Here is an 18,146-nt window from a genome sequence, read left to right as displayed (position 1 = left end):
AACGGGCTGCCGGAGAGCGGCTTGTCTTTAAGGAAGGCCCCACCCCATCAGGAACCAGGTAAACTTGCACTGGGAGAAACTAGTACCTGGCTGTGGAGGGGTTGGCATGCCCTTTCCCTCTCTTTTCTCTCCTCTTCCCATTCTGAAGCTGATCTTAGGGTAGAGGGTGGTGATAGGAAGGGGTCCAAAGGAAGCAGGGGTCCATGTGTGTCCTCCTCACAGCCCTTGGGCTCTGGATCAGGCTCTCAAGCCCTCATCCAGTACGGGCCTGTGTGGTGGGAAGCAGAGAGATTTTCTAAGGCCACTCCCTCCTTCCACCTTTGCTGAGTTAAAGACCGAAATGCTTTCCTGGGCCACAGGGACGCAGGGTCCTTTCCTGGCTAAAGGAATTTGTGTAACGCCGGAAGGGTGTATACTTCTAGCGGTGCAGTGTGCTTTTATAACGAGTGTACACGAACATTTCCAGTCTCCACAAGACGTGTTAACTTCGTAATTGCAGCGTCCAGCACAATCCTTGATACCACAGAAGTTTGATGCACCAGTGTCCCAGTGGCTAGGGCCGGGGGTGGGGGCGCCATCATTGGCCAGGTTCGGCGCTGGGGCTGCGCTTTGACCGCTATGTGTGTGCGTGTGTGTGTGTGTGTGTGTGTGTGCGCGCGCACGTGTGCGTGTGTGTGTGTGTGTGCGTGCGCGCGCAGATCAGGCGCCTTGTCCGGGCTCCTCCGAGCGAGGGGTGTGGCCCCCGGCGGTGGCGCGGGCCAGTGCGGGAGCCGGGAGCGTGCGCGGCGGGGGCGGGGGCGAGGGCGAGGACGGGGGAGGGGGCGGCGGGGCGCGCGGCGGGGCTGGCGTTGGCGCTGGAGGGCGGCGCTGAGGGTGGTGGGCGGCGGTGCCTTGACCTCTCCCGAGAGCAGATGGAGTGGGCCCGTGGCCGCTAGCCAGAGGGACAGCAGCTGCGAGGCCGGGGCGACCCCAGGACCCCGGCAGCTGCCACCGGTGGGAAAGAGGATCCCGGGCTTGAGCGAGGTGTGCTGGGGACGGCGGGGAGGACCTCTAGGCTCCCAGACAACCTTGTGTGCACCACCTGTCAGATGTGAAAAACTCTGGAAGGACCAGTAGGGCGCATCCATACCCTTCTTTGTTACAAATGGAGGCACTGAGTCCACGGGGAGAGACTCAGTCCCCAAGTCACACAGCTATTAAGTAGCAGAACCAGGACTAGAAAACTGGTCTTGCTTAAGAGGTTTTTTTTGAACCTATCGTCCTCACTGAATGAATACGGATAATAATACAGGTAATTAGTATTATAAAATATTAGATTTGGGGGATGGTGATATTACTTTGACATTCAGGACTATTAATATGATTTATGTGCTGGAAACACCCAGCCGCTTTGTCCTCCCTGGGCTTGGGCGTCTCATTCCCTCATTCATTAAATATTTGCGCAGCAGTTATTTGTGCCAGGCACTCAGCTAGAAACTGAAGGTGTAGAGACAAACAAGAACCAGCCCTCCATATCGAGCCGAGGAGATTATTCCCCGGACACCAGTAACTGACGAAGGTGTGGGAAACGCAGTAGGCGTTAGCGCACCGTGGAAGCTCCCAAGGAGATGTCATTTCTGGCTGACTGCAAGAAGACCTTGCGGGAGGAGGTGGAAAGCACATGGAGTCTCTGACCTGGAATCTCTAAGAGTGGGACTTTGGGGGGCATTTGGAAAGGGGCAGCGCATTCCAGGTAGGAGGTTCAGTGTTAGCAACAAAATTCCAGGTGAGTGTGAGGAATAATGTGGTTTTTCTAGAATGGAGGAATGAACGTAGGTGGGCAAGATGGGAAGTCAGTAGTGGGGAGCCTTGGACGGATTCCAAGCAGTGGCCGAGTGAGGGTGGCTCATCTGGAGGGGAGGGGGTTTCACCTGGCGGGGAGGACGGTTCATCTGGTAGGGAGGATGGTTTATCTCCTCAGCTGTAGAATGAGGATGTGCGACCAAAGAGCCTTGCAACTCTGAGGGGCTGGGAAGTAGCCAATCTGGGAGTGTGGGGCTTCATGGAGCCATCTCGGTGTAGTAGGACCACGGATGAAAAAATGCAGCTGAAGTGAGAAAAGGTCCCAATCGAATTGGGAGATGTTGGCCTAGGGATGGTGTGTGATAGTGTTTCAGACTTCCAACAGCATTGCATTCTTGGGAGTAGTTTGTGGAAAAAGTGCGTGTAGTATTCCTGTAACACAGGTGGCCTCATGGTCGTGAGCAGCGGGTAATCAGCCTGTCCCTACCTGTGCAGGGGGCAGTTCCATCTTTCCATGCATTCGGAGGAGGAGCTATAAACAAGGTAGCCTGTTTTGGCAGTTGAAACAAGAAATTTCTTGTACAGAGATTACAGATTTACCTTCATGCCACTCTTTATTATGAACTAGACAATTATGTGCAGATGAACTGTTAAAACAATGTCTTTTTTATCTTAAAGGTGACACACACAGATTGTAATAGAGGCCTTTACAAATGTATCTTTCATTGGTTCTGTGTCAACTCATGTTTATGAAACACTATTATTTTCTTGTGCCCAAATGAAACGGGCAGCTGTGGCCCAAGTACATCAAATTACCCAAGCAGACAGGTGATAGCCATTTGTCTAAGATCTGAGTCTAGGCATCTTCTAGATGCTTCTAGCTCCACTTTGACACCTCTTCTGCAGGAGATTAGCATTCCCCAATTCCTATTACTCTCTGGTTCTGCATATACATGTTTAAAAACTTCCTGTGTTGTTACATGAAATATATATTCCGTGTGCTTTCTCAGCTTCTCCATGTGATGGGGTTTTGAGAAGAGGGAAAACATGAAATGATGTTTAGTAGCAATTCCTTTGGTTAACAGTGTTAGTCGGTGGTATAAAGAAGGAGCGTGCAGGCTGGAATAAGAAGACAGACCTGGAATTGAATTCCGTCTCTGCCTCTTACTACCTTTGTGACTTTAGGTCTGACAGGTAACTCATCGGAGCCTCGGGTTCCTCGTCTGTAAAATGGTGATCATAATAATCAGCTCACAATTGCTCACTGGTCCAACAGTGCGCTAGAAGGGCTGCAGAAATGTCAGCAATAGGGTCAGCACAGTGTGAATGAGGAGAAGCAGTTAGGATCACGAGGCTGACCTGAGTCCAGGTGTGGGTTCTGCCTTTTCCACTGTGTGACTTTGGATAAGTTCCTGAACTGCTTGTGAACGTCATAAGCCTCATCTTTAAAATGGGGGAAATAATCATCTCCACTTTATGGTGTTGGTTTGAGGATTACACCTAGCACTGTTCCTGAGAAACAGAAGGAGAGAACCCTAGAGCTGAAAGGGACCTTACAAGTCCTTCTACCCTAATCACTCTGGCCTCCCACCACCACCGTGGGAATGTTATTTGTATCAACCCTGACTGTGTTTAAACATCCCCAGCGACAGACTGCTCTATGCACAAGGTGCTCTATTCCATTGTTGGATCGCTTTCAGTGACGTTTTCCTCATACACAGCTGAAATCTGCTGAAATCAATATAGCTTCCACGTATTTGTCCTCTTCTATGTCTTCTATTTAAGAAAAGCACTGGTCTCTTTTTTTTACTAATACTTTTGTTTCTAGGTAATTGTAGATTCATATGCAATTGTAAGAAATAATACAGAGAGATCCTTTATACCTTTACCCAGTTTCCCCCAGTGGTAACGTTTTACAAACTGTGGTGTGATATCACAGACAGGTTACTGCATTGACGTGACTGAGATGCAGAACATTTCCATCATCTCTAGAATCCTATTTATAGCTACACCCACTTCTCTCTCACCACTTCCTTAACCCCTGGCAACCACTATTTTTTCTCTATTTCTATAATTTTCTCATTTCAAGAAAGTTCTACAGATAGAACCATACAGTATCTAACTTTTTGGCATTGGCTTTTTTCACTCAGCATAGTTCTCTAGAGATTCATCCAGGTTGCTGCATCCATCAATAGTTTGTTCCTTTTTATTCCTTAGTAGTATTCCATGGTATGGCTGTACCACAGTTTATCTACCCACGAAGTACACCGGGGCTGTTTCCAGTTTGGGGCTGTTATGAATAAGCTGTTCTAAACGCTCATGTACAGGTTTTTGTGTAAATATAAGTCTTCATTGTCTTCAGTCTCTGGGGTAAATGTCTAGGAGCACATCGCAGGATCATCTGGTAGTTACAGGTTTTTAAAGAAATTGCCATATTGCTTCAAGAGTGACTATGCCAGCAAATGAGTGATGGAGTTACTGGGCACCCTTGCCAGCATTTCCTGTTGTCAGTATTTTTTAGCTATTGGCATAAGTGGGTAATGCTATCCCATTGTGGTTTTAATCTGCATTTCCCAAATGCCTCACGATGTTTAACATGGCTTACTTGACACCTGTGTCTCTTCTTTGGTGAAATGTCTTTGTGTCTTTTGGTCATGTTCTAATTGTATTCTTTGCTTCTTTACTCTTGAGTTTTGCGAGTTCTTTGTATGTTCTCAATACTAGTCCTTTCTCAGATGCGTGGTTTGCAAATATTTTCTCCCATTCTGTAGCTTGTCTCTTTTGAGCTTTTAACAAGATCTTTTGAAGTGCAAAAGTTTTAAATTTTGAGGACGTTAATTTGTCAGTTTTTCCTTTTATGGATACTACTTTTGATATCAAGACAAAGAACTCTTTGTCTACCCTAGATCCTCGTGAGTGTCTTCTATGTGCTTTCCCCTCTATGTTTTATAGTATTACATTTAATTCCATGATCTGTTTTGAAATATTTTTTGTATAAGATGTGAGACTTAGATGGAGGTTTGTGTTTTGTTTTGGTTTGTTTTTGTCTGTTGTTTTTTTGCAATGAATATTCAATTGCTCTCACACCATTTGTTGAAAATCTTCTGTAAAACAGTATAAGACCTTTGGCAAGTCAAGTTACACACCTGTTACTATTTCCTCTATCTTGAAAATGAACGGCTATGCTAGAACTAGATGGGTGTTATTCAAGCTCCATTCCTAGAATTTCTGGGGCCCCAGAGAACCTCAGTAGCAGCAGCAATGAGGAGCAGATGGGACTCTCATGCTCCTTCCTGACTTCATCCAGGGCAGAGCTACTTTTGTGTTTGATATTTTTGTGGGTCCATCTGATATTTGATTTAATTCAGGGCTCTGATGCTAAAAACAAGTTTGGAGAACTGTGGATTAGGTAATGTCTGATGTACTTTTCTGCAGTAAATTGCTGTAATTCTAAGCACTTGGTATTGGAACTCACTTTCCCCTTACATATTAGCCTCCAATCTCCTCCCTTAGTTTCTTGAGTGGTTACTCATATCAAATGTTTTCCTTGTTATCCCACCATCCTTCCCTATAAATATGATAGGCTTCATGCAATCAATTAAGTTACATTTCACAAATCAGTTCACAAACTATATGTCAGAATTGAAAATGTGTTAAATGTATTAAAATTCTGCAGTGGAATCATCCGTTTCACAGAATTATTGTGGCCGAAAGGATAACGAACTAACGTCACACAAAAGCCAGGAGCCACTTTCTCAACATTTACAAACAGCCACCTCTGTTTTACCAACCACCTGTCTAGCTCTGGCCGGTTCACAAAGCCTGGTTACTGCAGCTCACCACCGCTGTCCCAGCATCGGGAACAGTTTTGTACCCATACAACCATACAACCGCATTTTTCATCTTCAATACAATACTCAATAAATTACATGAGATGTTCAACACTTTATTATAAAACAGGCTTCGTGTTAGATGATTTTGCCAACTGTAGGCTAATGGAAGTGTTCCGAGCATGTATTAGGTAGTCTAGGCTAAGTTATGATGTTCAGTAAGTTAGATGAATAAAATGCACTTTGACCTATGATATTTTCAACTAACAATGGATTTATTGGGATGTAACCCCAGTGTAAGTGATCTGTATGAAGGTTTCAATGGGCATTTTCCAAGAGTTGGCATTAGTTACTGTATATTTTTTCCATAAAATGAAATAACATCATAATAAGCTCAAATAGTTGTTTAAGAAGTTAAATAGGGTTAATTGAGATAGTGCATTTGAAAAAAAAATGTTACATTACAAAGTGCTCTCTGTTCACAGGGTGATTATTATTGTAAGTTTGGCTAGGTCCCTGGATTCTAGTAGGCAGCTGTGTGTGCTTGCTGAGTCCTATTCATGGGAAATGTGTTTGTTTATTTCATAGTATATTATCTATTTTTCCTTTTAGTGCCCATGTGGCCAAATTCTGTACTCCATCTTAATAAGACTCAAACATATTTGACAGAGTGGTTAGACTTAATGGTTTCCATAAAGTTGTTTTAATAGTTATTTTTCAACAGATGGACAGCTTACATTTGGCTGCATTTCTGTGACAGTGTGATGACTGAAGTTTTCAACAGATGGCACACAAATACTTGGGAAAACACCCTCCCAATATTAAGTGTTGTAAAAAAAGACTTTTAGAGTGCCAGAAAAATGATAGTCTGTATTCCCCAAGTCCTTAGCCTATGCTATGATGATATAATTTAGATGGTTTGAAAATTTCCCTTTCTGGCACTCGGAATTATTTTGTAAATGAGCATACATATCTATATTAGAGTGAGGGATGATGAGAAACTGCTGTCACTTAGAGATTCAACATGGATATAGCACTAAAATCTCCTTTTGAGTATTGATGAGTGTCTCTAACTTCCGCCTGCTGAGTCATTCTACTTCCGTGCCATACGTACATAGAAAATGTAACCTTCCATAAAAATCAACCCTCAAGAGATTTATGTGTTCTTTCTGAAAAGTATTGACTTAAAAGAAAAAAAACAAAAAAATTTTCACCAAACTTAGAATTTTCAGACATATTCATCAACATGGTGAACTCCCAACGTTCCAAGTTGTCTCACTTCTACAGTGGCTGCCTTACACTGTTTCTGGAATCAGTAAGTAAGGAATCAGACAGTGAGTAAAGCAGTAGAAGAGTGGTGGAAACCTGTGGGGACGTTTGTGGCTGTCACATGACAAAGAGCATATACTGATGTTTAGTGGGTAGAGACTGAAGTGTCTACTCCTACGCAGTACAGTTTGGCACAAGGAAGAAAAGTCCTGTTTCTTACAGTATGACTGACTACCCGGCTGGCCACTCATCTGAGCCTGGAACTTATCTCTGGTTAAGTTAAATGATAGAGTAAGTTTTGCAATATAAGGTATTTTTTGCACAGAATGTCAGTATCCACCCACACCCTGTACTTTGATTTTACTGTGCTGATATATGAAAGGCTGGAAGACTTCTCATCTTCTGCTTCTGAATCCTGACTTTTTCATGCTAAGTAAGCGTAAGCGTATTATATCTTTTGGTACAGTTGCGGACTGAGTATTTACATAAAATGGATATTATTATAAATTTACTTCCCCCTTTCTATTCCAAGTGGGGCACGATATGAATACTTTTGAAATTTCGTATATAGGTAAATTATATTATCTATGAATTTCTGGATTTAAAGAGAGAACTATAAAATGCTTATTATTGTGAAGAAGCTCTGTGGTTGATCAGGATGAGAAGTATTGCTATAGAAAATTAAGCAATTAGCAGATAAAACTCTTTCTCACATCTTTTTCACTTGTGCACACATAATTCAGGGTTGGAGTCATTCAAAGAAAAGGACAGTAGTGTGAATTTAAGTCTTTAATAAGGAATGCAATCCCCATAATTTCTGTATCCCTATACTCCTATGGAAGTCTTAAACTGATTTTCTTTTGGCAAGTCATGTCAGCTAGATCTTCTTTGTGTCTGTCATTGCAGATGGCGTTTAATGATTGCTTTAGTTTGAGCTATCCTGGTAACCCCCAGCCAGGGGACTTGATTGAAGTATTTCGTTCTGGCTATCAGCACTGGGCACTGTACTTGGGTGATGGTTATGTTATCAACATAGCACCTCTAGGTAAGGCTTGTTTCCAGCAACTCCTGAGACCTTTTGAGTTTTCTTGTTATAAAAAGGAATCATGAATGAAATCATGAAATAAAACAAAATAGAAATATATGTAGAAAGTAGATAAATCTATCTGAAACAGGTTTAGGGAAGGACATATTAAGACCAAAGTGGCATTGGATCAATCACAAAGACCAATAAACATTAAGATTTAAAACCTCTGGATTAAAAAAACAAACAAACCACAATTAAAAAGTAAATAATCCACTGGGGAAAATATTTGTCACAAACATGATAAGAGTCATTGTCTTTATATAGCACAGAAATTATTTCAGTCTGTTCAACATTTATTTATAGATTACCCAGGATATGCCAAATGCTATTCTAGATGCTGGGGATACATAAACACCAAATCCCAACAAACAAATGGGTAAAGAACTATGAATAGTTTGTAGAAGAAGAAAAGCAGAAGCCCAATACCTATCTTTAAAGGTAGTAATCTAGGAATTGTGTAATAAAATAACAGATTTTATGACTATCACAGAAGCAAAGATTTAAAAATGATAGCAGTCAGTGTGGATAAGGCTATAATGAAATCAAAACAAGGATCTTGTTGAAAGAAATGGAAGTTGCTAACATCATTCCTGAAAACAATTTAACAATATGTATTAAAAGTCTTAAAAGAGTTCATGTACTCTGACCCTGTAATTGTACTTCTATGAATTTATTCTTCAGAAATATTTATAGAAATGTAGAATAATGTTCTTTATAAGAGTGTTTACTTCTATCTCATTTCTAACAGTTTAAAAATAGACAAGAGCGAAATAACAAATGTTAGTGAGGATGTGGAGAAAAAGGGAAGCTTTCTGCACTGTTGGTGGGAATGCAAACTGGTGCAGCCACTGTGGAAAACAGTATGGAAGTTCCTCAAAAAATTAAAAATAGAAATATCTGTGATCCAGTAATTCCACTACTGGATATTTACCTAAAAAAAATGAAAACACTAATTCGAAAGGGTATATGTACCCCTATGTTTATAGCAGCATTATTTACAATGGCCGACGTATGGAAGCAGCCTAGGTGTCCATCCACACATGACTGGATACAGAAGATGTGGTATAGACACAATGGAATATTACTCAGCCATAAAAAAGAATGAGTTCTTGCCATTTGCAACAACATGAATGGACCTAGATGGTATTGTGCTAAGTGAAATAAGTCAGACAGAGACACATAGCATATGATTTCACTTACACGTGGAATCTAAACAAAACAAGACAAAACAACCCCCACAAAAATAAGTGAAGAAACAAACAAGTCAGAAACAGACTCATAAGTACAGAGAGCAAATGGGTGGTTGCCCGACGGGAGGGATAGGGGGATGGGTGAAATATGTGGAGGGGATTAAGAGGTACAAAAAAGAAATCGACAGTGGCTGAAAGTTCAATAGGGGGCTAGTTAAATGAATTACGACTTTGCCACAGAATATTAGAATATTCTGTGTTTGACGGAATTCTTTAGTTGCAAGTAACAGAAAACAAATACAAATTACCTTAAGCAAAAAAGGCAAATTCACTGCTTCACTGGGGGAAACTACAAAAAGGGTAAAGATGGTACGGGCCTCAGGGATGCTTGGATGTAGGGGTTTGAACATGATTATCAAGCCTCACGTCTGCATTTTCTTTCTATATGTTGTCTTAATCTCTGACTGTGTCTCTCTAGGAAACTGAACTGATAACCGTGACTGTCCTTAGGCTCTCATTCTTATAGCTCTGTGACCCAACAGGAGAGAGCTAATCCCTGCCCGTTCCAGTTAGAAATAGCATGGAGAACAATCCTAATTGGTCTAGTGTGGATCCCATGCCCATCACTGGACCATCCCTGTGCCCAGGAGAATGAGGTATTATAATTGACCCACACAAAATCTTTTCCAGAAAGAAAGAGGCAGTTGTGGGATAGGGTGCTAGATAGGCCAAAACAACAGCCATTAAAAAAAATCATATTTCTGGCAATGTTTAATTGCGTGAGAGATAATCTTGCATTATATTTATTTGAACATTCCAGATTAAAAATGCAGTATGTAATATGATACCTAGTTTGCAAAGAAATAATATACACACATTTGCATGCACACGTACACACTCATCTGTATACATATGTTAATAACAGACATAATAGACGTACATCAAAATAGTAACAGTTATTTCTGGGTGGGTAGATAATGGGAGATTTATATCTACATATTTATGTAGTTTTTTCCTGCGTTTCCTAAATGTTTAGAAATAAGCACAGATTTATTTTTTAAGAAAAAAAATGTATGCAATCAAGTAGACTGGAACATTTTTACCTTCAAGATACCTTTAGAAAGAAGTGTTAGTAATCCTAATCTTAGTATCTTGGAAATGTCTGAAGTGGGTTTTGCAACATTTTGAGATATTTGCCTCCTGTTCTAGAGTATTGGAAATAGAAATGGCAAATATGGTGACATTTATGATACAGAGCCATTGGTTTCTGGGGAGTCTAGTGATTAATATTAAGCAATGCTACATTATTTCTACAGTTTTCACGTCTGGAAAATAATAAAGAGATTTTTTCTGTTCTTTCCTTATTTTCATGCATTAAGCTCCATATTAATGTGGTTCTAGCGTGGAGCTTTGATCCGTAGACTGAAATCCAATTCCTGGTTCTGTTGTTAACTACTCACATAGTATTGTGCAAGCCAGTTTACCTCTCCAAGCTTCAATATCCTCATCCGTAAATTGATTGCATCAGACTAGTTTTTAAAAATTTAAGTAATTCTAACTAGGAGATACATGCTTTAAGAACTTGTAATGTATAATAATTTTCAATGTGTACGATATTAACTGGAAGTGCTGCTTGAATGAAAAAGCACTTGGAAGGTAGGAAAAAAGAGGAGTAGAAAAAGGAAGAGGGTCTAAACACCAGTTATAGGGAGACTCTCCCTCTCCTGATTTATTTGAACAAATAGCCAAGCATAGCAGTCTTAGGCAGATGGAGAGGGACCAGGGCCTGGCGTTAGAGCTGAACACTGAACCATCATCTGTCCAGGCTCAGATACTGACAGTGGCAGGCCAGGAGACAATGGCCCCTGCCAGTCTAGGCAGATACTTGCCAATTAGGGCAGCTAAAACGGAGTGGCAGGGGGTGGGGCATGCAATAGGTGGGTGGGTATGGCATAGCCTGGGCCACATCTAGTGGACAGCAACTACTAGGTTAGGTTCAGTTTCAGGACTTAGTTTCTTGGTCAAAAGGAAGAGGCAAGACAAAAGCAGTGCCCCAGTTGACCCTAGCTGACCCCTTAGAGGACTGAGGTACCATGCAGGTTTCAAACTGGACCCAAGTTGAAGCCAAGTTGAAAGGACAAGTGTAAAAAGCAGAGGAAGGGGTAAGGAGCACAGCTTCGACACTAGGACGAGCTTACTAATCAGAAGGCACAGCTGCTGAGGTCCAGCGATATTAGTTTGGAAGGGTTCAGATGCTGAGAAAGGGTATGTTTTATAGGAAAGTGGACAGTGATCTTAGGTGTACAATGCTAGGAACATATACCAAGATCTCTAACAACAATGCCAACCGATAGAGATCTTCCTCAAGAATGGGTAGTTTTCTCACCCAATTTGCTATGGGCAGATACAAATTTTCAAGGGGTTTTCTTAGATTCTCACTCATATTGTATTTAGTTATACCTGATAAACTACAGAATGAGTTGTTCAGTCTGGCAAGATTATGTAGCCTCTGGTTTGGGGCTAAGTTAGGAACAGAGCTTCCTTCAGTGGCTTCAATGACTCCATCACTTCAAAGGTGTGGCATTGTAACTATATGGCATTGGGGTTCACTGGGTTGTGTCCCTTGATCTTGCTAACCAGAATTCTCCTTATAGAGGATGGCATTTCTGCACCATTTACAAGCGCCAAGTCTGTATTCAGCAGGAAGGCCCTGGTGAGGATGCAGCTGCTGAGGGATGTCGTGGGAAACGACACATACAGAATAAACAATAAATATGATGGGACATACTCCCCTCTCCCCGTGGAAGAAGTCATCCAACGGTCAGAGATGGTTATTGGACAGGAGGTGGAATATGACATACTTGTCAACAACTGTGAGCATTTTGTGACTTTGCTTCGTTATGGAGAAGGAGTTTCAGAGCAGGTGAGTTTTCTTTAGAAGATATATAAGAGCTTCTTACGTTGGAAAAATAATAACTACTGACTGTAAGATTCCCAGGCCACAAACAAAATGAAAAGGACAAGAAAATATGAGAACTCCAAGGGATAAAGGAAGGAATCAAGTTGTCCAAGGTCATGTAACAAGTTAATGGCCAAATTAAAGCTAGAACGTGGGCATCATGAATTTGGAGCTGGAAGGGACTTGAAGCAGAATCAAGACCATAGCTTTTCTGTCAGTCCTACTGCCCTCTGTCCTTCAGGGTTTTGTTTTGTTTTCCTATTTCCATGCCATACAGCAGTCTCAAATCGTAACCTCACACACTGAAAGGAGCATTCTGAAAAGAATGTTGAGATTTTTACGTGGGAGTTCATTCACCAAAAACATAGATGGTAACTCTGGGATTCTTTTCCATTAGCTGAGAGAGGCCAACTAATGACAGGCATATTTCGGTGGGTCTGAAAATGATTTCTGTCCCTTGCAATGCTAGTTTCAAAGGAATTTTGAGCTTTTAAGCAGATCCTTTGATTCATTGAGCTTTTAGATGACGTTAAAAAAGTGAGTCCATTATTTTTTAAATAGCGTGCAATGTTGTCATTTCTCACACTATTTTGTAGCATAGCAGATTCCTAACTAAAAGCATGCTTGATTCATTTGCCTTCTTTCTACCTATCATACCACCAATCCAATTCCAACATTGATGTTTTAACCTAAAGATTTATCAGAGTGATATAAGAGAATGAATAAAGACTCCCAGTATCTCGAAACGGTTTTTAATCCATTATATAAATGTCTGTTCTAAGGAATGAGTTTACAGTTCTTCTCATGGAAGCTTGGGAAGATAGGAGAGGGAACATAATGAAACGATACATTTGTTTTCATTAGGAAATAATTTAATTGGAAATTCATTTTTATTAGGAAATACATTAACATAATGAATGTTCTATTCACATGTAACAATAAATTCTTCTGAACCAGAACACAGGATATCCACACAAATTCCTGCTCACCTTTGCATTGAAAACTAGTGGTATAGCTTGGAAATGGAGTCCATCCCTCTCCTTTGTAAATGATGAAGTTGTCCACTGTGTTCAACGAGCAATTTTTTTTTTAATGTGGCTTTAAAAAAAAAGGATTAGAACCATTTTTTTGACTCTAATTTATAATCCCTTATCTTTCCACCTTTCATACCCAAAATCAAGACCCATGAAAAGTTAATCATTCCTCAACAACTAGAACTGTTCTTTAGCTGGTTCTGTTGAAGGCAGTGCAGTGACAGCCTTAAGAAGCCATCTAAACTTTAGAATTCTGCTGACCAGAGCTAGAACCGCCTCGTCCCCAGGTGTTAGCTGGGTGGCTTCAGGCACATTGCTTATCAGTTTCCTAATCTATAAACTGAGGTTGTTTCGAGGATTATAGGAGATATTTGAAGTCTTTTAGTACACTGTATTACCTATTATCCATCCCCAAACCAACAAAACTTAGATGAATATTATTTTTAATTACAATATTTTAAGAATTTTATACATCTTTGTTGGTACTCTTCAATAAAATGTTGATCTGATAGAAACTATAGCACTTGTATTATTATTTTCATTACTATCCATATTTAATAGTATTATTACTAATAATAGCTAATATTGGATTCCTTTTTGGGTCTCCTCAGGGCTTTGGGGTCTTGAGCATAGAGCAGTTTTTTTTAGGGAGGGAGAATGGCTATTCATTTCTCCCAATTTAAAAAACTGCAAATACATTTAAGAAGATTAGAAAAGTGGAAGGATTGTGGCCCCATCTTTTTCTTTGTGCTTTTCCATATTTAAAAAAAATTAATAGACTTTATTTTTTAGAGCAGTATATAGTTCACAGCAAAATTGAACTGAAAGTTTAGAGACTTCCCTCATACCCCTCCCATCAGCTATGTACACAGCCTCCCCCACTATCAACATTCCACATCAGTGTGGTGTACTTGTTACAAAAGATGAACCAACACGGGACACATTACCCACCAGAGGCTATAGTGAAGGAAGCCAGAATATGTCACCCCAAAATATGTGGCATAAGGATTATTTTGAGCTGCAGGCAGTTGAGAAGCAGACCCTAAAAGTGGGACATACATTTTCAAAGGTGTCCTTCTTCCCTTTTCTAGCAGGAAGGACAAAAGTTAATCATCCAGGACAACCAGTGGTTATCATTAAGACTCTTACGATCCTGGAGAGGACACCAGAGGAATCTAAATGACAATCTTAACTAACTAGCCTTTGTCTTTAGTTTCCCATATATTTACCTTCCCATGGTCTGCTGCCCTGGGAAGCCTAAAACTGCTTTCTTTTGTCCTGTCATTACTTTACAAATTTATTGTTCTTTTTTGAAGATGCTATGTAAGCCTGAATTCTCATCCACCTCTTTGAGTTTCTCTTCCCTGAGCTTCTTCCATGTATATATGAGATGAACATATTGCTAAATTTGTTGGGTTTTTTTGTAAATTTGTTTTTTACTAGCGAGCCTCAGCTAAGAAACTAAATTTTGTCTCACCTAAAATAGTTTACATTAGGGTTCACTCTTAGTATTGTACATTCTATAAATTTTGACAAATGTATAGTGACATATATCCGTCATTACAGTTTCATACAGAATAATTTCCCTGCCCTAAAATTCCTCTATGTTCTGCTTGTCTATTCTTCTTTCCTTCCCTCTAAACCTCTGGCAACCACTGAGAAGTATTCATATTAAGCAATATGCATGTAAAATTCCTCCATGTCTTTTTATGGTTTGGAAGCTCATTTTTCTTTATTACTGAATAACATTCCATTGTCTGGATGTACATTCACCTACTAAAAAAATACCTTGGTTGATTTCAAGTTTTGGTAATTATGAATAAAACTGCTAGTTACATTTGTGTGCAGGTTTTTCTGTGGATATGAATTTTCAGCTCCGTTGGGTAAATACCAACGAGCATGTTTACTGGATTGTATGGGAAGAGTATGTTTAGTTTTGTAAGAAACCACCAAAGTGTCTTACAAGGTGGCTGTATCCTTTTGCATTCCCACCAACAGTGAATGAGAGTTCCTGTTTTTCCATATGTTCTTCAGCATTTGGTGTTGTGAGCATTTTGGGTTTTAGCCATTCGACTAGGTACATAATAGTATCTCATTGTCTTAATTTGCAATTCCCTAAACGTATGAAGTTAAGCATCTTTTCATATGCTTCTTTGTCATCTGCATATCATATTTGATTATGTGTCTTTTGAGATCTTTTGTCCATTTTTAAATTGGGTTCCCTGCTCATTTTCTTTTTGTTGAGTCTTAAGAGCTTTTTGCATATTTTGAATAATAGCTCTCTGTTCTTTACCAGATCTGTCTGTTGGAATTTTTTTCCCCCCTTAATCTGTGACTTGTCTTTTAAGAAAATTTTAAATAGACATTGTCCACTGTTACAGTCTTAACAAGGTATTGAAATGTGTCTTTGTTGAAGGTGGCAGCCCCTTTGAATAGGCCTGGACAAGCTGACCTGCGAAACACCCTGACTGTGCTTCAGTGTATCGCACTGTGGCCTTAGAGTCTCAGGGGAAGAGGAATTTTGATAAGCCCTGCAGTCATCTGTGACCCAGCTACACTATGTCAGGACACAGCACTTCAGATTCAGTTAATGTTTTGCTGGGCATGCATAGATCCTCAGAGTGAGGCCTTTATTATGTCCCACAGTCAGAAAACCCTGTAAAGGATAAAGTGTGAAGAGTCAGCTTAGGTGATTTTACAATCCTAAGTAAGTTGTGAAATAAAAGCTCTTGTTCATAGTAGTTCACTGAGAACACTCTGGGATGTTATACTCTTGCAGGTCAAATCCCATTACACAGAATTCCAAGAGATTGTCTGAAATCACTCAGAATTTTGCCATCTAGACTATAACTTGAAATGAGTGTTTGGGATTTGGGAAACTGCTCACACCGTAGGAGGTAGCTTGCTTGTCATGGTAATCTGGCCTAGGTGCTCTCAGGGGATTTTGGTTTAGAATCACATGCTCTTCCCAGGCCTCTTAGATCTGTGGGATTTCTCTCACCTCTTATGTTTCTAATGGCTGAAGGAGACCCGGTGAGTTAGGTCTGCATTTAGCTGGGACCACCCTACCCACAGGGTCCTTCACTTTCCCAGGCTATCATTTGACTCCTCTTTCTAAAGACACAGATTGTGCCTTCCTATTTGTTCATTGCCCACTGTGTTTCCCCGTATCAGAACTTCTTGGGATCTCAGCATCTGCCTGAAATGAGGGTTAGGCTTGATTTATAATCCTTGACCCCTGTCTGATTATTGATTTTGCCCCTCTTTGGAATTTTGTCCTATGTCTTGTATCTTCCTGTCCCTTTGGCTCCCCATGCGCTAAGTGGGTAGCGCTACGCTGCAGCAAATTTGGAGTCTTTACTGGGAAATAATTTAGGCGGTGACTCATTCAGAAGTATGAATAAAATAATCAACCAAACAAACAGAGTTAGAATTGTAAACTAAAATAGGATTTGTCTGTTGTTTGCCGATGCCATTCTCTCTGGCAACTGGGGATGGTGGCAGAGCAGGGAGCTGCAATGACAGGCCTTGTCCCTACAGACCACAGGATGGTGTAATGGAATGAATACTCCTGTCATTGTGCTTCTTTCCTGGCCAGGCCCTTATGGTCTGTTTCCAACATGGAAGCTGCAGTTAGGGAGGTAGCACTGTGTTGGGGTGGGTGGCAGGCTATGTAGGGGAGACCTGTGGGTTAGACAGAAGGCATGCTCAAACGGGAGCTGGGTCAGGATTTCCAGCCTTTGAGTTGGTCCCTAGAGTCATTTGGGAGAAATGTTTTGCTTTATTTGAAAGCCTGATTCTTAAATCCCAGAGAACGACTGTTGTTTTCAGAATACCTGATGACTCTGAAGCATCTGAATATGACCTTTGGGTCATAAAATTGCACTCAAACTCATGCAGATGGAAGGCAATATTAGCTGAGTGCCATGAAAATCATGAATATTCATTAGATCTCTCATCGTGATGATGATTAATACCCTTAAAGCTATAAATGTCTGAACTCCTTTATGGACAATTGAGCTTGAAAGTGGTTTATTCTAGTTTGTCTACATGAGAAATTAATTTTTGACACAATAGTTAACATCATTATTGACTTCTTTTGAAGTTTGTTTATCAAAATAGAAATTGTATCTACCAAATTATTTTGCTAGTAGATACTCTCAAGTCAGGAAACACACACACACACACACACAGACACACACACACACACACACACACACACACAGATTTTCACCCTGGTATAGACCCAACAAAACCAGTGTGTGTTTAGGATGTAGGGATTGCTTAGAGGGGAAACACATGGTTCACAACTCAACCTGTATCTAAACATCTTGGCGGTATGTCCTCAGGCAAATCACTTAACTTACCAAGTTTTGCAGAACAGAAGTAATATTACCTCCCAGATGTACTACCATGATTATTCAGAATTGTGTCACAATGAGTTATAAATTGGTGGGGGCTATAAAAATAGGAGGAACATATACTTACGTGTATTTAATATATCTTTGTCGTAATTATAAAATTATAAATTTATTCATACACAATTAAATTTTGCATGAAGCTTTAAAATTGATCCTTTGTACATGAAAAGGGTCTTCAGTTTAGGAGACCAGTAAAGTTTGGGTGTAGGAGAGAGATACCTTTAGAATAAGATGTGTTTTTTGTTTGTTTCTCGTTTCTTTATAGGCCAACCAAGCAATAAGTACCATTGGGTTTGTGGCAGCTGCTGCTGGTGCCTTCTCACTCCTGGGCTTGTTTCCAAAAAGACAAAGAGCAAAATACTATTAACAATTTACTGAAGAAATATTGGAACTGAAGGAATTCGTGAGGAGGGGGAAAAAAAAAACCTGCGATGAATACTTATTTTCAATGCATCATTATTGTTCCAAATTCCAGTGATGGATGGCAGGCTCTTTAATAAATTGCGTACTGATATTATCTCATCATTGAGCCATGGAAATTTTTCTCGTTACTAGCAAAGATTGGCTGTGGCAG

General features: G+C 40.4%; 1 protein-coding gene across 1 annotated transcript; it reads left to right on the top strand.

The window, feature by feature from the left end:
- Positions 1-949: 949 nt before the first annotated feature.
- On the top strand, positions 950-17,939 carry PLAAT1 (phospholipase A and acyltransferase 1). Its single transcript, XM_040621712.1, has 4 exons — positions 950-1,023; positions 7,788-7,926; positions 11,813-12,081; positions 17,838-17,939. Exons 2-4 carry the CDS (start codon positions 7,788-7,790, stop codon positions 17,937-17,939), a joined length of 510 nt encoding a protein of 169 aa, XP_040477646.1. The 5' UTR covers positions 950-1,023.
- Positions 17,940-18,146: the final 207 nt, after the last annotated feature.

Source organism: Ursus maritimus, unplaced genomic scaffold (genome assembly GCF_017311325.1).
Source record: "Ursus maritimus isolate PB19 unplaced genomic scaffold, ASM1731132v1 scaffold_4, whole genome shotgun sequence".
Classification (NCBI taxonomy): Eukaryota; Metazoa; Chordata; class Mammalia; order Carnivora; family Ursidae; genus Ursus; species Ursus maritimus.
The sequence above is the reverse complement of the archived record's forward strand: the minus strand, read 5'-3'. Positions and strand labels throughout refer to the sequence as shown.

What these genes read in the sequence shown, in the direction of transcription:
- PLAAT1 (XM_040621712.1), top strand. Translation starts at nt 7,788, where the DNA reads ATGGCGTTTAATGATTGCTTTAGTTTGAGCTATCCTGGTAACCCCCAG. An exon ending in TATCAACATAGCACCTCTAG is followed by an intron (nt 7,927 to 11,812) that starts GTAAGGCTTGTT and finishes TTCTCCTTATAG; the next exon opens with AGGATGGCATTTCTGCACCA. An exon ending in GAGAAGGAGTTTCAGAGCAG is followed by an intron (nt 12,082 to 17,837) that starts GTGAGTTTTCTT and finishes GTTTCTTTATAG; the next exon opens with GCCAACCAAGCAATAAGTAC.